The sequence below is a fragment of the Coregonus clupeaformis genome, chromosome 27 (genome assembly GCF_020615455.1).
Source record: "Coregonus clupeaformis isolate EN_2021a chromosome 27, ASM2061545v1, whole genome shotgun sequence".
NCBI classification, from domain to species: domain Eukaryota; kingdom Metazoa; phylum Chordata; class Actinopteri; order Salmoniformes; family Salmonidae; genus Coregonus; species Coregonus clupeaformis.
In genome coordinates, this window is record NC_059218.1 from 37,289,080 (window position 1) to 37,311,679 (window position 22,600).

At 43.5% G+C, this 22,600-nt stretch overlaps 1 protein-coding gene across 1 annotated transcript in view; it reads right to left on the reverse strand.

Moving 5' to 3' along the window:
* Positions 1-15,342: 15,342 nt before the first annotated feature.
* LOC121541347 (telomerase-binding protein EST1A) overlaps positions 15,343-22,600 on the reverse strand; it is a 45,127-nt gene continuing 37,869 nt past the window's right edge. The window contains exons 17-19 of the mRNA XM_045207940.1: positions 16,501-16,766; positions 16,189-16,270; positions 15,343-15,825 (exon numbers count right to left, since the gene is read on the reverse strand). Of these exons, the coding sequence (XP_045063875.1) occupies positions 15,695-15,825; positions 16,189-16,270; positions 16,501-16,766 (479 nt within the window). The 3' untranslated portion in view covers positions 15,343-15,694. The remainder of the gene's footprint in view (positions 15,826-16,188; positions 16,271-16,500; positions 16,767-22,600) is intronic.

Sequence of the window (22,600 nt, forward strand, 5' to 3'; positions counted from 1 at the left end):
GCATGGGCATATGGACTTTGAAATGAACAAGGGAGAGGTTAAACATAGGCATGAGATTATTCCCACACTTTACAATAACTCTGTTGCAGTGGTCTTAGGTAGTCTCCGTATAGGCTATGCCCTCCATCGCGACACTGCTGCCCAGTTGAAGAGCTTGTGATCTCCATGCAGCACCACAGCACCATGCGCCTTGGGAAAAGCACCCCTCAGCTTCAGATGTCCTTCTGGAGGCATGCAGCCATAGAGTCATTATACCCTAATGTAGGCCTATTTGCCTACTAGCCAAATAAAAATGCAGAGCATGCATGATGCGTGCAACTCGTAATTTCAACATATTTTAACATTTAATTCATCCTTCATTCAGTTCAGTCAGTCAGTATGTCATCCATTTAGTCATTTGTCTGAGTTGCAATAGGAACTCAATCAAAGAGAATAGAACAGTCTTATCCATTTGTTTTTTTAAATCCATGTGTGTATTCAAAATTATCTAAATTCTCCAAATGTCTTTAGCCTATCACATTAATAATTCAACGTTTAATTTAGGCCTATCCAAATAAAAGAATAGGCCTTCAACTTGTAGGCATTGCAATTTAGGCTATCATTTTGGGTACTGGCGTCTTGCGGAATAATTTTAGAACTCTATTTGAGTTTTATAACTGTTTTTTATTATAAGGCTCCCCTTAAAAACAGACCCTAGTTTACAGGCCTCTAAATACATTTTAAACAAAATAGTTGAAGGAGCACGTGCAGTGACTGATAGGGGAAACAGATCTGCCAATAAGAATAGGCTATAGATAGTCTTGACCATTTGGGACCCCTTGGCTATTTCGCTCAGGACAGGTTATAGCCAAGACTTAATCAATATTTAGTTTTGTCTTATTTATTGATATGGATATAGCCTCTGCGTGATGGGGTTGTGCAACGCAAATGGCTCTAACAAGCCTTCATACAGAGTGGAATTTACTAATACAACAGTCAAAATGCCTAATATAAGGCCTACAGTCCTTGCTCCCAAATACTGGAAAAAGTGTGATTCATTAGGTTACATGATCACCACAGTAGCCCCACGCAGCTATAAAAATAAATTATGCAATTATATGGCCATTAAGTAACACACAACAGCATGGCATATTTAGAGAGCGCAATGGGCCTAAATCATATTTACTTTCTATGTTGCAGCTCAGGCGGTTATTCTAGACAAGGTTCTTCTGTGTCTTTATCATTCTCACACAAGTCATTTGCTGAAGGCCCAAACCTATACTACGCCATGTACTGGTATAACATCGTTATTGAATGCAGTTCTAAAACAATTTCTAGACTTTTATTTTGGAAATGAAACTGGAAGCTGCAAAGCAACTCTAATGTCTGGGCTGGAGTTGCTTGATTGACTAGCTAACTTCGACTAGCTATGTTCGGTTCATGTCCTTTGCAGATGCCACATTAATGACAAAGGATGTACATATAAAAAAGATCTGTAACCGGAGTAAAGGGAGACGTAAAGTATGAATTGAACATGTAAATGTTCATTCATAGTCGTAACATAGAGTATGTACGTTTACAGATCTAATTTAACGTTTACGTTTCATGTTTCACGCATGGCCTTTCTTACATCTTAACAATTTACGTATGGATTTTCTTACGATCCTAACGATATGTACGTTCAACCTTTTGGCAGCTATCTCGCTCCATGCTATTGACTCCTAATGATAAGGCCAAACTGTCTTTGGCCTTATTCCTGTTGGTGTCGCTTATTCTTGCTGGCCTCACATAGATCTCCTCAGCAAAATGTAAAATGTACTTCCGGGTCACCGAATTTCGGAAATGTTCAAAATAGTAGTCCCCAACGTCATAGTAGAATACAGGGATGGAAATCAAGCTAGCCTGAGGCTAGTACTTTTCATAGCGGGCTAGTAGAAAATGTGCCCAATTTATGGAGCGAGATCATCATGCACGCTCTGCACTGGCTAGTAGGCAAATAGGCCTACATTAGGGTATAATGACTCTATGGCTGCATGCCTCCAGAAGGACATCTGAAGCTGAGGGATGCTTTTCCGAAGGCGCATGGTGCTGTGGTGCTGCATGGAGATCACAAGCTCTTCAACTGGGCAGCGGTGTCGCGATGGAGGGCATAGCCTATCCGGAGACTACCTAAGACCACTGCAACAGAGTTATTGTAAAGTGTGGGAATAAGCTTATGCCAGACTTAGCCTACGTTTAACCTCCCCCTTGTTACTTTCAAAGTCCATATGTTCATGACCTGATTCATATAAATCATGTAAAATTATTAGAAATTCATATTAACCCCTCCTACAGAATATGCTTTGGCAAGATTTTGAGTGAAGAAATCAATATCAAAATATTATTATTTATTTTTTTGGAGTGGCAAAGACTCCAGTGGTCGTACATAATTCATAGATTCACCAAACATCTATTATTATTCTATGTTTCATTATTCCTGGTAGATACTACTGGTTATATTTGCAGACAGAGCCCAGAGAATGGGATGGTGCAATATTGAATCAGTCATATTTTGATAAGGTGCATGCATTGGGATGTCCACGTCACCCAGAGATATGCATATGCTGTAGAGATACACCTAGCGGACTGAAACTTCACTGTTGTAGGCATAATACAGCTAGTGATATCTAGAATTGCGCTGGCAAACAAATCCATTACATTAGCTACCTAAATGTGAAGTAAACTCAACTAAGGAGTAATAAAGAATGGAGACTTTTAACTTGAAAACTTGCAGGATAACGCTTTCCGGTTTCCCTGAATTCCATTCTTTATACTGTGTTATGCTTGTTCCCGTAGCACTCCTCACATTCCGTTTGGTGTACGTTTTTTTTGCTGGTCAGAATTGCAACGCAATATTTGTTCAAGGCTGAAATGTTGGTCCATAATCGTAACATGGTGTTTGTATGTTCACAGATGAAATGTCAGGATTACGTTTGATGTTTCACGCATGGCTTTTCTTACTAGCATAGCAAATTATGTATGGATTTTCTTAAGATCCTAACGATATGTACGTTCAACCTTTTGGCAGTTATCTCGCTCCATACAAACTAGCCTGTCTGCTAGAGAAACCTGGGGAAGATCTCAATTGCATACTCCTCCTGTCCTCTCCTTCTCAAAAACCCATTAGAGGAGAAGGTCAGAGAGGAGGAACCTCTGGCTTTCTCATCCAATGGGTTTTGAGGAGATGAGGAGAGAGGACTAGGAGTATGCATTTGAGATCTTACCTTTGTCTTTTCAAATATCGCATCGCACAGATTTTTGACCGGAGCCATTCTTTTCCTTTTAGATTGGTGTGTATTGTTGTGAATTGTTAGATACTACAGCACTGTTGGAGCTAGGAACACAAGCATTTCTCTACACCCGCAATAACATCTGTTAAATATGTGTATGCAACCGATCAAATTTGATTTGAGCTTCAATCAAATAAAAAAAGTAAGGATCCAATGACAGACAAAGTCCCCCACTGAACAGAGAATGGGTTTGGGAGACTGTACAGTACATCTCTACCTGATAGACCTACTGTATGTACGTCAACAACGGTTGAGAAACCATAAACCTACAGTGCATTCGTAAAGTATTCAGACCCCTTCACTTTTTCAAAATTTTGTTACATTACAGATTTATTTTAAAATATAATAAATTATTTTTTATCCTCATCAATCTACACACAATACCCCATAAAGACAAAGCGAAAACAGGTTTTTAGAAATGTTTGCAAATTTATAAAAATAAAATAAAAACAGAAATAGCTTATTTACATAAGTATTCAGACCGTTCGCTATGAGACCCGAAATTGAGCTCAGGTGCATCCTGTTTGCATTGATCATCCTTGAGATGTTTCTACAACTTGATTGGAGTCTACCTGTGGTAAATTCAATTGATTGGACATGATTTGGAAAAGCACACACCTGTCTATATAAGGTCCCACAGTTGACAGTGCATGTCAGAGCAAAAACCAAGCCATGAGGTCGAAGGAATTGTCCTTAGAGCTCAGAGACAGGATTGTGTCAAATCACAGATCTGGGGAAGGGTACCAAAAAATGTCTGCAGCATTGAAGGTCCCCAAGAACACTGTGGTCTCCATCATTCTTAAATGGAAGAAATTTGGAACCACCTAGACTATAGCTGGCTGTCTGGCCAAACTGAGCAATTGGGAAAGAAGGGCCTTGGTCAGGGAGGTGACCAAGAACCCGATGGTCACTCTGACAGAGCTCTAGAGTTCCTCTGTGGAGATGAGAGAACCTTCCAGAAGGACAACCATCTCTGCAGCACTCCGCCAATCAGGCCTTTATGGTAGAGTGGCCAGACAGAAGCCACTCCTCAGTAAAAGGCACATGACAGCTCACTTGGAGTTTGCCAAAAGGCACCTGAAGGACACGCAGACCATGAGAAACAAGATTCTCTGGTCTGATGAAACCAAGACTGAATACTTTGGCCAGAATGCCAAGCATCACGTCTGGAGGAAACCTGGCACCATCGCTAAAGGTGAAGCATGGTGGTGGCAGCATCATGCTGTGGGGATGTTTTTCAGCGGCAGGGACTGGGAGACTAGTCAGGATCGAGGGAAAGATGAACGGAGCAAAGTACAGAGAGATCCTTGATGAAAACTGCTCCAGAGCGCTCAGGACCTCAGACTGGGGAGAAGGTTCAACTTCCAACAGGACAACAACTCTAAGCACACAGCCAAGACCACGCAGGAGCGGCTGCGGGACAAGTCTCTGAATGTCCTTGAGTGGCCCAGCCAGAGCCCGGACTTGAACCCGATCGAACATCTCTGGAGAGACCTGAAAATAGTTGTGCAGTGACGCTCCCCATCCAATTTGACAGAGCTTGAGAGGATCTGCAGAGAAGAATGGGAGAAACTCCCCAAATACAGGTGTGCCAAGCTTGTAGCGTCGTACCCAAGAAGACTCGAGGCTGTAATCGCTGCCAAAGGTGCTTCAACAAAGTACTGAGCAAAGGGTCTGAATACTTACGTAGCTGTGATATTTCAGTTTTCTATTTTTAATAAATGTGCAAACATTTCTAAAAACCTGTTTTTCTTTGTCATTATGGGGTGTTGTGTGTAGATTGATGAGGGGGGAAATTATTTCATCAATTTTAGAATAAGGCTGTAACGTAACAACATTTGGAAAAAGTAATGGGGTGTGAATACTTTCCGAATGCACTGTATATAATAACTCCCTTTGTGTTAACGGGTCCTCGCTCCTGGGCCTGTATTATTATCGTAGTCACAAAGTAGGAGTACTGATCTAGGATCAGTTTTACCTAGATCATCATAATGAGGAAGGATTACATGGACGGGGAACCTGATCCTAGATCAGCACTCAGCACTCTGAAGCTGCATTTCCACCTAAGACTTACCCCGGTGTTTTACAAAGAAAGGCTCAGACTTTTGTGTTTCCACTCCACAGCCCGGCTCCAGTGTTTCGCTGGTCCTCAGTGGTCCAAGGACAGGCCACTTATACTTTTTCAGCCTGCCTTTAAATAACAATGGCTGACGGTGAACATAAGTTAACACCTTTCACGGTTAACACCTTCTCACAAAGCAGTTGTCATGAGGTTGCAGAGGTTGTTGATTCTGCTTGCCCCAAGTCTGTATTGTCACACATCTGATGTAAACAAAATAACACTAGAGCTCACATTAACATAAACACTGGTGACACACTGGTGTCGGGTGCAAATTCACCATGAGAGGCTTTATGAATACCAGCCCTGCTGTCTTGTTCAGACAGCCATGTAAAATAAAAACAAAATAAAGTTTATTCAAAATTACAATCATTCAACAACCATTTTATTCAGACATTTTTGTCAACAATGAGCATTGTCCTTTAACAATAACTAAACCTTCCTTTAAATGAAGATAGAATGAAACAGGATATTTGAACTGTCTTCTATCATTAATCAGTATGGACTCCTGCTGCTTACAAATCCACAGACTGCTCTCTTCAAAATAAGCAACATATTTTCAAATATCGCATGGCACAGATTTTGGACCTTGGCTAGTTAAAATTGTGGCCTAGTAGCCTGGCTGACCAGTGCCCAAAATCCATGGTGTGTTGTTCTCTTCCAGGTGTCAGTTAGAATAAGCCTTTCCATCTTCTGACTGACACATTGGACACTGTTATGTGTTCTCTCTCTTGTGAACATTCTTAATGTGTGATTTAGGGGAACTACTCTGATTGAAGCATTTGTCACAACCGTTGCAGCGATACGATTTCTCTCCTGTGTGAAATCGCTTGTGGCGTGTCAGATCACCTAATGTTGTAAAGCATTTTTCACATATAGAACACTTATATGATTTCTCCCCCGTGTGCGTCTGCATATGTTGCGTCAGGACTGTGCTCTGAGTGAAGCTTCTGCTGCAAACGTTGCACTGGCATGGTTTCACTCCGGTGTGAATTCGCTGGTGGCTTTTTAGAATACTTAATGATATCCAGCGTTGTCCACATACAGAACACTTAAATGGTTTCTGGGATTTCTCCCCTGTGTGTGTCATCATATGACGTGACAGGTATCCGCTCTGACTGAAGCTTTTGCTACAAACGTTACACTGAAGTGATTTTTCTCCTGCGTGAGTCTTCATGTGTTCTGTCAGGACTTGCTTTCAAGTGAAGCTTTTGCCGCAAGCAGTGCACATATATGATTTCTCCCAGTGTGAATTCCCGGGTGGTCTTTGAGATAACTCAATGATGGACAGCCTTTTCCACAAAAAGGACCAACATTTTTGTTCTTCCAATTGGTAGTTACAGTCTTGTCCCATCGCTGCAACTCCCGTACGGACATGGGCGAGGCGAAGGTCGAGAGCCATGCGTCCTCCAAAACACGACCCTGCCAAGGCGCACTGCTTCTTGACACACTGCTCGCTTAACCTGGAAGCCAGCCAATGTGTCGGAGGAAACACTGTACAACTGGTTACCAAAGTCAACGTGCATGCGCCCGGCCCGCCACAACGAGTCGCTAGAGCGCGATGGGACAAGGACGTCCCGGCCGGCCAAACCCTCCCCTAACCCGGACGACGCTGAGCCAATTGTGGGCTACCTCATGGGTCTCCCGGTCACCGCCGGCTGCGACCGGAAGACCCGGGTCTGTAGTGACGCTTCAAGCACTGCGATGCAGTGCCTTAGACCGCTGCGCCACTCGGGAGGCCTCAAACAGGACACTTATGCAGATCTCTCTCTGTGTGTGAGTCTTCATATACACTCTCAGGAAACTCATTGTTCAGAAGCTTTTGCCACAATCGCTGCAAAAATACAATGCTTTCTCTGATTGTTTTTCTTCTGGCTTCTCGTCACAGTGAACCTGCTGGTGGCGTTTTATAATACTTTATGATGTATAGCCTTTTTCACATACAACAAACTTAAATGCTTTCTCCCTTGTGTAGATTCGCTGGTGGAGTTTGAGATAACTTGATGTGAAGCATTTTCCACATACAGAACACTTGTATGGTTTCTCTGCAGTGTGGATTCGCTGGTGGCGTTTTAGAAGACTTAACGATGTAAAGCCTTTCTCACATACAGGGCACTTACATGATTTCTCCCCTGTGTGAGTCCTCATATGCTCTGTCAGGTGTCCACTCAGAGTGAAGCTTTTGCTGCAAACGTTACACTTAAATGGTTTCTCTCCCATGTGAGTCCTCAAACAGTGAGGGAAAAAAGTATTTGATCCCCTGCTGATTTTGTATGTTTGCCCACTGACAAAGACATGATCAGTCTATAATTTTAATGGTAGGTTTATTTGAACAGTGAGAGACAGAATAACAACAAAAAAAATCCAGATAAAACGCATGTCAAAAATGTTATAAATTGATTTGCATTTTAATGAGGGAAATAAGTATTTGACCCCTCTGCAAAACATTACTTAGTACTTGGTGGCAAAACCCTTGTTGGCAATCACAGAGGTCAGACGTTTCTTGTAGTTGGCCACCAGGTTTGCACACATCTCAGGAGGGATTTTGTTCCACTCCTCTTTGCAGATCTTCTCCAAGTCATTAAGGTTTCGAGGCTGACGTTTGGCAACTCGAACCTTCAGCTCCCTCCACAGATTTTCTATGGGATTAAGGTCTGGAGACTGGCTAGGCCACTCCAGGACCTTAATGTGCTTCTTCTTGAGCCACTCCTTTGTTGCATTGGCTGTGTGTTTTGGGTCATTGTCATAATGGAATACCCATCCACAACCCATTTTTAATGCCCTGGCTACTGTTTCCACCTCCATGTTTGACGGTGGGGATGGTGTTCTTGGGATCATAGGCAGCATTCCTCCTCCAAACATGGCGAGTTGAGTTGATGCCAAATAGTTCGATTTTGGTCTCATCTGACCACAACACTTTCACCCAGTTCTCCTCTGAATCATTCAGATGTTCATTGGCAAACTTCAGACGGGCCTGTATATGTGCTTTCTTGAGCAGGGGGACCTTGCGGGCGCTGCAGGATTTCAGTCCTTCACGGCGTAGTGTGTTACCAATTGTTTTCTTGGTGACTATGGTCCCAGCTGCCTTGAGATCATTGACAAGATCCTCCCGTGTAGTTCTGGGCTGATCCCTCACCGTTCTCATGATCATTGCAACTCCACGAGGTGAGATCTTGCATGGAGCCCCAGGCCGAGGGAGATTGACAGTTCTTTTGTGTTTCTTCCATTTGCGAATAATCGCACCAACTGTTGTCACCTTCTCACCAAGCTGCTTGGCGATGGTCTTGTAGCCCATTCCAGCCTTGTGTAGGTCTACAATCTTGTCCCTGACATCCTTGGAGAGCTCTTTGGTCTTGGCCATGGTGGAGAGTTTGGAATCTGATTGATTGATTGCTTCTGTGGACAAGTGTCTTTTATACAGGTAACAAACTGAGATTAGGAGCACTCCCTTTAAGAGTGTGCTCCTAATCTCAGCCCATTACCTGTATAAAAGACACCTGGGAGCCAGAAATCTTTCTGATTGAGAGGGGGTCAAATACTTATTTCCCTCATTAAAATGCAAATCAATTTATAACATTTTTGACATGCGTTTTTCTGGATTTTTGTTGTCGTTATTCTGTCTCTCACTGTTCAAATAAACCTACCATTAAAATTATAGACTGATCCTTTCTTTGTCAGTGGGCAAACGTACAAAATCAGCAGGAGATCAAATACTTTTTTCCCTCACTGTATGCTCAACCAGATGTCCCTTGCGATGGAAGCATTTGTCATATTCTTTGCACTTACAGTGGGGAAAAAAAGTATTTAGTCAGCCACCAATTGTGCAACTTCTCCCATTTAAAAAGATGAGAGAGGCCTGTAATTTTCATCATAGGTACACGTCAACTATGACAGACAAATTGAGGAAAAAAAATCCAGAAAATCACATTGTAGGATTTTTAATGAATTTATTTGCAAATTATGGTGGAAAATAAGTATTTGGTCACCTACAAACAAGCAAGATTTCTGGCTCTCACAGACCTGTAACTTCTTCTTTAAGAGGCTCCTCTGTCTTCCACTCGTTACCTGTATTAATGGCACCTGTTTGAACTTGTTATCAGTATAAAAGACACCTGTCCACAACCTCAAACAGTCACACTCCAAACTCCACTATGGCCAAGACCAAAGAGCTGTCAAGATCACAAGAACGATGAGCAAAAATCCCAGAACCACACGGGGGGACCTAGTGAATGACCTGCAGAGAGCTGGGACCAAAGTAACAAAGCCTACCATCAGTAACACACTACGCCGCCAGGGACTCAAATCCTGCAGTGCAAAACGTGTACCCCTGCTTAAGCCAGTACATGTCCAGGCCCGTCTGAAGTTTGCTAGAGTGCATTTGGATGATCCAGAAGAGGATTGGGAGAATGTCATATGGTCAGATGAAACCAAAATAGAACTCGACGTGTTTGGAGGACAAAGAATGCTGAGTTGCATCCAAAGAACACCATACCTACTGTGAAGCATGGGGGTGGAAACATCATGCTTTGGGGCTGTTTTTCTGCAAAGGGACCAGGACGACTGATCCGTGTAAAGGAAAGAATGAATGGTGCCATGTATCGTGAGATTTTTAGTGAAAACCTCCTTCCATCAGCAAGGGCATTGAAGATGAAACGTGGCTGGGTCTTTCAGCATGACAATGATCCCAAACACACCGCCCGGGCAACGAAGGAGTGGCTTCGTAAGAAGCATTTCAAGGTCCTGGAGTGGCCTAGCCAGTCTCCAGATCTCAACCCCATAGAAAATCTTTGGAGGGAGTTGAAAGTCCGTGTTGCCCAGCGACAGCCCCAAAACATCACTGCTCTAGAGGAGATCTGCATGGAGGAATGGGCCAAAATACCAACAACAGTGTGTGAAAACCTTGTGAAGACTTACAGAAAACGTTTGACCTGTGTCATTGCCAACAAAGGGTATATAACTAAGTATTGAGAAACTTTTGTTATTGACCAAATACTTATTTTCCACCATAATTTGCAAATAAATTCATTAAAAATCCTACAATGTGATTTTCTGGATTTTTTCTTCTCATTTTGTCTGTCATAGTTGACGTGTACCTATGATGAAAATTACAGGCCTCTCTCATCTTTTTAAGTGGGAGAACTTGCACAATTGGTGGCTGACTAAATACTTTTTTCCCCCACTGTATGTGGTTTCTCACCCGTGTGATATACTTGCTGTATTTTTAAAAGACCTGAGCTAGCAAAGCATTTAGTGCACACAGAACACTTGTGATTTCTCCTATGTGTGGTTTTTCCTCTGTGTGGGTGAACTGATGCGTTTTAAAATGGCTTGGAGTCTTAAAGCTTTTATTGCACACAGGACAGCTGCATGTCTTTACTCCTGGATGAGTAGTAATCATATGCTTGTTGAAGTATGTCTTGGATCTGAAGGATTTGCCACATTCTTGGCACTTAAATGATTTCTCACACGTGTGAATTTGCAAATGATCTTTTAAAGAGTCTAAGTAGGCAAATCCTTTACCACACACAGCACACTCGTATTATGGCTCCCCTGTGTGAAGTGTCTGGTGTCGTTCTAAACTCCTTAGAGGTTTTAGGACATGAAGGACATCTCTGAAGTGGAGGTTTCTCTCTATTGTGAATTCTCTGATGTACTTTTAAACTGCTCCTGCTCACAGTGCTGCTGCTGTTTAGGGGGAACCTCCTCTTCAGGGAGAGTTAGCTGTTGGGGGTCTGGAGAGAAGGAGAAGAAATAGGTAGCAGTCATTTCCAGTTTGAATATTGCAGCTAAAAAGACAGTAATCCGTACAGAAAGGAGGTCTTTCCAGCTTCACCGCAACATTTTGGAATATTTATTCAAACCAACTGACATTCTCACTAGGGAACATGATCGCCGAAAAACGGGAGCCTCTTGGAATGCACATCTGGACTATTTTTGTTAAGAGATCTAGAATTAGGAGTTATGGTTGATGATAGGACTTAGACAAGTTGTAAATGCAACAAGTACTGATATTGTATCATATAAGATCACTCACAGATTTCCAAGAAAAAAACAAATTGAGACATCGAGACTTAGATATATTTCTACAGATATATTTCTACAGGAAATACAAATATAAAACCTCTATACTATATTTACATCATATGACAGTGTTTTAGGTTGACAATCATTCTATTACACAATTTCTGATATCACAAGCCGGAAATGCATCACCTATGCCTCTACTGCCATTCATTCCAATTAGACTCTGGCATCTTTCTAGAGCGCTGACATTCCGACCTGAAGATCACTGACATCATGATTTGAATCGTTAATTTTCCGAGTTCCCAGTTGTCTTGAAAGCACCATAAAATCAGACCCTAGTCCAGGGATCATCAACTAGATTCAGCCGCGAGACGATGTTTTCTTGAGTGGATGGTCATGGTCGGCTCAAAATAAAAGTGACATAATTAAGAACGTGTGTAATGAGTCGGATTCTGTATTTTCACATGCAAAAGTGATTGCTTTTTATTTTTTAAACGCTTTATCTGCCTTCCCAATGAAAACTAGTTTGAAAATTCTAACATTTATTTTATGCTGCTTTGTTGACAACGTGACCGAGTGGCACAGATTACCCTACCATCTAACCCTACACTCATGAAAATCCCACCACCATACTCCACCTAATCTGTCTAGGACACCACCATTCAACACACCCTGTAACTCTTCTGACGTCAAATCTCGTACACCCAAATACTTATTTGAAGCTGCCACCACAACCTCAGTTTTCTGCGACATACGTTCCATCCCTGCAGTACAGTTGATAACCATTACTATAAACGCTAAAAATCCAATCTTACTGAAGCATATACCACTCGTTGGCCTATCCCTCTGTACTGGTACAGCTCTACTACTCACACCACTCCTCTCAGGCTCGGGCTCCTCACCACACCTTCCCCCTCTTTCATTTCACCTCCAGAACTCGAACTGGCGTCCGGCTCACTCTGTTTGAACTTGACACCAATCTTCCTCGACATACCCTTCAACAGATTTAACCCTATCCTCTGCCTCCCTCAGTCTTTTTAATCTCTTCTCGCTTTCCCTCCAATCCTCCTCCCTTAACCAATTACCCAACTCCTGAAAATATTCCACTTTTCCAAGTCAAAATCTCTTTCTTCCCTCCTCGAGGGACATGCTACAACCTGTACTCGACCTACCCAAAAGCAAACTGTCTGGGCTTCCTCTACCGAACTGGCATCATGAGTCCTATTCCCCTAAGCAGGTAGCTTAGTGGTTAAGAGCGTTGTGCCAGTAACCGAAAGGTCGCTGGTTCTAATCCCCAAGCCGACTAGGTGAAAAATCTGTCGATGTGCCCTTGAGCAAGGCATTTAACCCTAATTGCTCCTGTAAGTCGCTCTGGATAAGAGCGTCTGCTAAATGACTAAAATGTAAATGTAAATACTTCGGTTGTCACTAGTTACCACAGCCACAAAGTCATAAACCACGCCTATTTCTACAATTTATCTTCTTAAAATGTGATTTTAAACCTAACACTAACCACACTGCTAACCTTATTCCTAAACCTAACCTTAAATTAAGACCAAAAAGCAAAACAATTTTTACGATTTAGCCAATTTGGACTTTGTGGCTGTAGAATGTAGCGGAAGCCATTTTCTTTCCATATTCCATATCTGCTTCCTGGTCGACGAAACAGTGACATGTTGAGGACTCAATGAAATCCAGCCAGAGGCGGGGGGTAATACATTGCTAGCCAATGAAAACACAGAATTGTTGGGTCCATGGTACGCGTTAGATGATGTCATTCTAACGCGACATGCGTTGCCAGACACAACAAACCACCAATGATGTCGAACTCATTCCACTGAGGGCCGAGTGTCTGTGGGTTTTTAGTTTTTCCTTTCAATTAAGACCTAGACAACCAGGTGAGGAGTTCCTTACTAATCAGTGACCTTAATTCATCAATCAAGTACAAGGGAGGAGTGAAAACCCCGCAGGTACTTGGCCTTCCATGGAATGAGTTTGACACGTGATGTAAACCCATCATCGTACACCACACACACGTAAACATAAATAAATAAACAGAAAACTGATTTGAATCAAAACATCATTTATTCAAACAACTAATGGAAAAGAATGAAAAAGCATTGTGATAGGATAGTACATGCAGGCCTGCGGTCGGCTCCAGCATATAGACAGAACAGAATAATACGAGTAGAGAGAGGGGGCGTCCCGGGAATCTCTCCTTCCTCCTGAAGTGTGCACTCGTTCACCAATCCCTCCCACAAAGGGCACACTTCGGGAGAAAGGAGAGATCATTGGGACGCACCCAAAGATTCCTAAACAAGTGGGATCAACAAGTTAACTAGCTATGGTTTCGGCAAATATTCTTGAATAAATTGAGTTTACACACACACACACACACAAAGGTAAAGATCAAATGATCGAGAGTCTCAACTCATTTATACCAAGTCTATCTATAGTTGTTCATAGACTTGGCTAACAAGACTGATGTTTACAGCTTTGTGAAATGACTCAACTGTGTGTATGTCTGCGTGTTACTGTCATAGACAGGTATAAACAGATAAAAGCCAACTAACTTGTGCCGTCTGGTGAACAGATTAGAACTGGTAACACGTTTAACGTCAGCATGCGTAATAAACCATTACAGCATGCTGACTGAGCATATTACGTCAGGTATGTCATTCACAGATGTCATCTTTGTTTACATTGTGTGGGACGTTTTACGGTTGTGAAAAGACTGTCTGTCTGACGCAGTGCATATGTTGTGTACTCTGACACACACACACACACACACACACGCACGTTTGTGGTAAACACACTTATCATACTAGCTTGTTTACATGTGCACACTGTTGTGCTACAGAACCCTATTGGCACCCTGTTTCCTATAGACGTTTGACCAGGGCCCGTAGGGTATCATTTTGGACGCAGCCTGGGTCTTAGCCACTCATAAAGAAACAGAGCAGCACAGAGTTCTGCGCTTAGAATGAACATAGATATATAATTTATAGAAGCTGAAGGAGCTGATGAGTTACCCATAGGTGGTGGTAAAAACTAAAGGGAAACAAACACAAAATATACGATGAACTAAAACTAACTTTCAATCTCATTATAATTTCTTAATGTTTAAAAACAACAAACCAAAAGGGTAGGTGAGTGAGAACACTAACTTGCCAGACAAGCTCTTCTGTAGAGTATAAACATCACACACACAATGGATACACCAGCCAACTCAGAAACAACACACACCCACCAACAGCACAATACTAAAAAATACAAAGTATTTTTTCTTTGTCTTTAAAGCTGTTCCTTTACAGAAGCCTTGGGAATGACTGTCAGTCAACACAAGCTGCTGGGGGCAACAACATCGCCCAACACTGTTGCTTGGCAACTGAGATGCAAATCACTTCATGGGTTTACAGGAACTGAAACGGACCACTTCCGGGTCATCAGAGGCTGAGAGTGTGGCTCGGGGTCACGGGGACCTGGAGGAGGGTGGGTTGATGAAGGTACCCCAACACTACAACCTCCCTCCCCTGCCACCCCCCCTACAGAGCCTCTCTGTCTGTGCTGCTCTGGGGTTCCAGACAGCTGTCAGTCAAACAGACCCTGACTTCTCAGTCAGGCTAGGGCCTTCCGTCGTCCAGTCCTAACCTCCCCAACCCTCTCTATTCCATGTCTCTCTTCCTCTCAGTCATCTCCACAGAGGTAAATACTGCCGCTGGCCTTGGGAACACACTGCAGAAGTTACACACAACGCATGGCTGGACTGGAGAAACCAGAAATGAACACACACCTCTCCTCCTTCTGTCTTCTACCTCTCCTCCTTCTGTCTTCTACCTCTCCTCCTTCTGTCTTCTACCTCTCCTCCTTCTGTCTTCTACCTCTCCTCCTTCTGTCTTCTACCTCTCCTCCTGGTCCAGCCTTCCTGCATCTCTTAAAACTCTCCCTGCTCCTCTCCTCTCCTCCTTCCCTCCCTCCGCTCTCTCTCGCTCCATGAGCTAAGTGGTTAACACACACACCTCATCACAACGAGAGGGTAAAAAGCTCTCAGCCCATTAAACTCAATCCACAAAAAAAAAATGCTTTTTAGTTTCAATTTTTCTTCTCTCTCTCCATCAGTCTTCTCTTCTGCATTAGTTTCTAGGCTCCTCCTCCACTCCGATGGTGTGGGAGGTGGCCAGCGGTTCTCAGCAGTTGATTGGTTGTTTGGGTCCTCTGGGCGTGGTCTAATGTGTGACCCGGTTCAGCCCACTTTGGCCCAGGTGAGGAAGGAGGGGATGTCTCTGACCGGCACATTCCTGGTCAGGGCTTTGACCCGCAGGTTACGGTCATCTGTCAGAAGAACCACCTCCCGACGCAACCGCACCGGACCGTCTGGTAGAGAGGAGGGGGGGAGGGAGGGGTGGAGAGAGGTAGAGGTTGGGGAGGGGAGAGGAGGTTGGGGAGAGGAGGGGAGGGGGGTAAGGAGGGGAAGAGGTTGGGGAGAGAGAGAGAGGAGGGGTGCAGAGGTTGGGTGGGGAGGGGAGAGAGGAGGGGTGACGAGGTTGGGAGGGGAGGGGAGAGAGAGGAGCGGAGGGAACAGAGGGGAGCAGAGATTGGGGGGGATGGTGGAGAAGAAGTGGGGGGGAGAGGAGTTTGGGGGAGGAGAAGATAGAGGGAAAGAGGGGGGTTAATATAAAAGTATAGACAAATCAGGCATGATGTAAATGTGTGGTGGTATGCAAGGTTTTTATCTACCTCTCTGTGCAGGCATGAAGTCCTTAGCCTTGTCTTTGCAGTAGTGGAGACAGCAGGACAAGATGACATCATCATTGTTCCCCTGGAGAGAGAGAAAGGGAGGTAGGGGGCGGGGAGCGACCGGTAAATCTAAAGCTGATTTTCAACGACAGCCCAAAACTGGATGAAAATACATTGATATGCAGTCAGACTGCTCCAAACTAATTCACATACTAGAGATGGTAAAACACTGCTCTCTTAACAGAGGATATGGGTGCTTATACACACCTTAAAACACACACACACACCCCTTCTCTCTCCCCACACACACACCTGTTGTCCGGAGGTGTCTTCGCTGCGGAAGGCGATGGACTCCAGTTGACTTCCTCTGCTGGTCAGCGCTCTGAGACAGGGCTCCCTGGCCTCGAACCCTCGCTCCAAAAACGCCACGGCAACCTTGGCCTTCTCCTGGACCGCCCGTGCGTGGGCCGCTCCCCCACCGCCAGGGTTACCACGGGAACCACCGCCGCCGCCACGAACACCGCCGGAGCCTCCGCAGCTCTCTTGACCCTTCGCCAGACCATCCAACTCTGTTATCACTGGAGAAGGGAGATAGAGAGAGGGAGAGGGGGGAGAGAGAGAGGGGGAGAGAATGGGGAGGGGGAGAGAGAGAGAGGGGGAGAGAGAGGGGGAGGGGGGGAGGGGGAGAAAGAGGGAGAGAGAGAGGGGGGGAGGGAGAGAGAGAGAGGCAGAGGGCGGAGAGAGAGGGAGGGAGAGAGAGTGGGGAGAGAGAGGGGGGAGAGAGAGAGTGAGTTTTATAAAACCTTTATTTTATACTTAATAATTAACACAAATAATGACACTGTGCCTTTTCAGAAATTAAACAACAAATGTGTCATTCCTATTTATTATTATTTTTTAAAACAAAAAATACAATAAAATAAAAAATCATATACATTCAACTAATTTCTTCAACAAAAAATAGTTTCCCCTTCTCCACAAAACACACCGCTCCTTCGTAAACCCACCTCTCCTCAAACAATGGGAGATCTTTTACAGCCGAAAATAACTCAAAATCCACTTTTATTCTTGCTTTCACTAATCCTTTATAAACACATCTTACATCCTGCCCATATCCAGTTTCTATCTTATGTTTCCTACTCAGAAAAATGTACATCTTAGCTTGCCCCAAAATAAGATGTAACAGTTGATATTTCCTTTCTGTTGCTTATTAGATTGAAACCCCAAAATAAAAACAGTGTTATTGAAAATCTCCCCTACAGCTGTAAACAAAGACTCCAGTATTTCAAAGAGAGGCTTTATCCTCTCACACTCTATAAAACAGTGACAATTTGTTTCTCTTATGTTATAAAAAGGACATCTATCTCCAACATCTGAGTTAATAACAGAAACAAAAGCATTAACTGCAAACCTTCCATTGCATGTCACCAGTGCCCTTCTGTAACGGTGGCTTGTACAGTGCTCTCCATGCTGGCTTTACCTCGTCACCAATGCCCAGTTTTACCCTCCAAGTATTTTCTATTCTTCAATGCATCTTTATTAAAAACCTTGACACACCCCTTATATAAGTACAGTGGGGAAAAAAAGTATTTAGTCAGCCACCAATTGTGCAGGTTCTCCCACTTAAAAAGATGAGAGAGGCCTGTAATTTTCATCATAGGTACACGTCACGACTTTCAACTCCCTCCAAAGATTTTCTATGGGGTTGAGATCTGGAGACTGGCTAGGCCACTCCAGGACCTTGAAATGCTTCTTACGAAGCCAGTCCTTCATTGCCCGGGCGGTGTGTTTGGGATCATTGTCATGCTGAAAGACCCAGCCACGTTTCATCTTCAATGCCCTTGCTGATGGAAGGAGGTTTTCACTCAAAATCTCACGATACATGGCCCCATTCATTCTTTCCTTACACGGATCAGTCGTCCTGGTCCCTTTGCAGAAAAACAGCCCCAAAGCATGATGTTTCCACCCCCATGCTTCACAGTAGGTATGGTGTTCTTTGGATGCAACTCAGCATTCTTTGTCCTCCAAACACGACGAGTTGAGTTTTTACCAAAAAGTTATATTTTGGTTTCATCTGACCATATGACATTCTCCCAATCCTCTTCTGGATCATCCAAATGCACTCTAGCAAACTTCAGACGGGCCTGGACATGTACTGGCTTAAGCAGGGGGACACGTCTGGCACTGCAGGATTTGAGTCCCTGGCGGCGTAGTGTGTTACTGATGGTAGGCTTTGTTACTTTGGTCCCAGCTCTCTGCAGGTCATTCACTAGGTCCCCCCGTGTGGTTCTGGGATTTTTGCTCACCGTTCTTGTGATCATTTTGACCCCACGGGGTGAGATCTTGCGTGGAGCCCCAGATCGAGGGAGATTATCAGTGGTCTTGTATGTCTTCCATTTCCTAATAATTGCTCCCACAGTTGATTTCTTCAAACCAAGCTGCTTACCTATTGCAGATTCAGTCTTCCCAGCCTGGTGCAGGTCTACAATTCTGTTTCTGGTGTCCTTTGACAGCTCTTTGGTCTTGGCCATAGTGGAGTTTGGAGTGTGACTGTTTGAGGTTGTGGACAGGTGTCTTTTATACTGATAACAAGTTCAAACAGGTGCCATTAATACAGGTAACGAGTGAGGACAGAGGAGCCTCTTAAAGAAGAAGTTACAGGTCTGTAAGAGCCAGAAATCTTGCTTGTTTGTAGGTGACCAAATACTTATTTTCCACCATAATTTGCAAATAAATTTATAAAAAATCCTACAATGTGATTTTCTTTCTCAATTTGTCTGTCATAGTTGACGTGTACCTATGATGAAAATTACAGGCCTCTCTCATCTTTTTAAGTGGGAGAACTTGCACAATTGGTGGCTGACTAAATACTTGTTTTCCCCACTGTATTTCCCATTCACCTCATCCAAACCCACCTCTTCCAACCCTCTCAAATCCAGTAATAACGCCTTTCTTTCTGACTTTGGGATATTGGGTGTAATCCTCAGTCTTGGAAATGAGACGTTTTCATCTTGTACTTTCTTCTTGTGACTATTAAGCGTAAACCACTCTTCTGCTGACAGAGCCTTCCCAGCAGTTGTCCGACAATCCTTTCCGACCTCACCCCTAAATGTTCAGCCACCCGTCTTCCATCCATTAAGGTGGGCCCAGCCATGGCCATTAACTGTTTTAGGGTGATGATTTTGCCCTTCACCAGAATATTGGAGAAATGTGGAACAGCTGCAGTTGTACAATCCAGTCTTGCCCCATACACCAGAGGTTCCTCCAGCAGCCAATCCACTGACTCCGCTGGAGTGCGTCTGGACACCTTCATTATGCGCCAAACCTTTAGACCAGGGGTGTCAAACGTACAGCCCGCGGGCCGGATCAGGCCCGCAAACGGGTTTAATCCGGCCCGCGAGATGATTTCGGAAAATAAATAAATAATAATAAATAAATAAATTAAGTATAAAAATGCGCTGCAATTTTTCAATAAAATAAACTGCTGTTCCAATTGCGTCCACTGGATGGCGCAATAGCAATTGTGTTAAGCAAGCAAACTGTTTATACCGGGGCAGAGCAAGTAGGTCAAGCACGTGCAGCCAATGAGCTACTTTGTTTTGCCCGCGATATTTATTACGGCTTTTACTTTTAACATTATGTGCTTTGGCACCCTCATTGCCCCAATATGTCTCTGTCAAAAAAGAGAGGACGCAGAGTGCAGAGTGTTCCAAGAAAAATGGTCATCCTATTTATTCACGGAATTGAATGGGAAAGCTGTATGTTTGGTGTGTTCAGAGCATGTTGCAGTGCTGAAAGAATATAACCTTCGTCGCCACTATGTGAGTCTTCATGCCGACAAATATGACAACTTTCAAGGACAGCGGAGATGAGAGAAGGTGAATGAACTGTTGGCGGGTCTGAAGAAACAGCAGTCTGTGTTTACTCACAGCTGAGACATCAGTGACGCTGCAGTGAAAGCTAGCTACCTCATTGCTAATGAAATCGCAGTGGCTTCAAAACCATTTAGTGAGGGTGAATTTGTAAAAACATGCATGATGAAGGCAGCGGAGATTGTGTGCCCTGAAAAGCGGCAGGCTTTTGCAAATATCAGCCTGACAAGAAACACAGTTGCAGACAGGATTTCCGATCTTTCAGTGGATTTGGACAGCCAGTTGAAGCAAAAAGTAAAGTCATTTATTGCGTTTTCGGTTGCAATTGATGAAAGCACGGACATTACAGATGTTGCACAACTGGCCATTTTCATCCGCTGGAGTTGATGACACATTGACCATCACCGAGGAGTTTGTGGAGTTGGTGCCGATGACAGATACAACGACAGCAGCTGATATTTTTACCGCACTCGTCGGCGCGCTGGACAGGGTCGGAGTGGACTGGTCCCGCGCTGTCAGCCTGGCTACAGATGGTGCGCCCTCAATGATCGGGAAAAAAGCAGGCGTTGTGACAAAGTTCAGAGAGAAAGTGCAATCTGCAAATGGAGGACGTGATTTTTTGACTTTTCACTGTATTTTGCACCAGGAGGCTTTGTGTTGCAAGTCATTAAAGATGGATAACGTCATGAAGGTGGTCATCCAAACTGTTAATTTCATCCGATCCAGAAGCCTGAATTACCGTCAGTTTGACAGCCTTCTCAGAGAGAAAGACCACATCTATGGCCTGCCATACCACACTGAGGTAAGATGGTTAAGCCGAGGTGCTGTGCTGAGGCGTTTCTTTGATTTACGAGAAGAAATTGAACAGTTCATGGAAGAAAAGGGCAAACCAGTGTTAGAATTTCATTCCGCAGAATGGATGCAGGACCTTGCATTTATGGTGGATGTTACAGAGCACCTGAATAACTTGAACAAACAGCTGCAAGGGCGCAACAAAGTTGTCACGCAGTATTATGACAGCATACGTTCTTTCAAGTTGAAGCTGTCATTGTGGGAGACGCAACTTGCCGGTGGTGATGCAGCTCACTTCCCCTGTCTGAAAAAGTGTGCGCGACCCAACATGTGGCAGACATGAAGCGGTTCAAAGATAAAATAACGGGACTGTTACGGGAGTTTGAGCAACGCTTCAGATTTATGTTTATATGTTTTTATGTTGATGTGCTATTGTTTTTAATTGTTTTTATTTTATTTGTATATTTAACCTATTCTTGACTCTGTGGTTCTTGCACTTGTTTGGGGAACAGGATTTCATTATTTTTATCTACATTTCTGCCTGAGAAATGACACCCTGATATAGTTCTGTGATCTGTGATATACTTCTGTGAATCACTGAGGCATTGTGTGTTTGTGTGTTCTTTGTCCTCAGAACTTTCAAATAACTTGAGGTGTTTTATGATTAATAGTGATGTTGTGCTTTTGGACACTGTCCTCAGGCTCCAGCTTTATGTTTATATGTTTTTATGTTGATGTGCTATTGTTTTTAATTGATTTTATTTTATTTGTATATTTAACCTATTCTTGACTCTGTGGTTCTTGCACTTGTTTGGGGAACAGGATTTCATTATTTTTATCTACATTTCTGCCTGAGAAATGACACCCTGATATAGTTCTGTGATCTGTGAAACAGTTCTGTTAATCACTGAGGCATTGTGTGTTTGTGTGTTCTTTTTCTTTAGAATTTTCAAATAAACTTGACGTGTTTTATGATTAATAGTGATGTTGTGCTTGTACTATTTTGGACACACTGTCCTCAGGCTCCAGCTTTATGTTGTATGTTGATCGTATTAAAACAAAGAAAACAATCTGAAGTTGTTGTTTTTAAGTTATATATACCATGATTTTTCCGGTCCGGCCCACTTGGGAATAGATTTTCCTCCATGTGGCCCCTGAGCTAAAATGAGTTTGACACCCCTGCTCTAGACCCTTCACCACCCCTTAAATTCTTCCTCTTACTCCTCGGTACTTTGAAAACAGCTGCTTCATTTTCCATTGTTTCAATCTCCTCTTGACCTCTAATTTCATTTTCCAGCACCGACTCAGCGACCCCAGTCACGGTCTCACCGGCGGTTTCCCCTCCCTCTTTGTTCTGATCTACCACAATTGCCCCCGTAGCCACACTGCTTTCCTTTCCTACTTTTCCAACCACATCTGCCCACCTTCTCCCTTCCCCTGCACCCTTAGAATGTTCATCCCTTCGCTGTGGTGCATTAGCTGCACCAGCGCCTAAAGCTGCTACCGGGCTCTGCAAGCTCATTCTCGGGACAATAACGTATCAAATGCCCCTCTCTTCCACAGCCAAAGCATTTCATTGATTCAGTAGAGGCATAGATCACATAATGAAATCCGTCAATCTTAAAACTGAACGCTAAATTCAGTTCGTCACTATCCTTCTTTAAAATCAGATGCACTTGTCGCCAATGAGACACGACATGTTTCAGCAAAGGAGATTTGCATCGAAAAAGAACCATTTTTATTGTAGA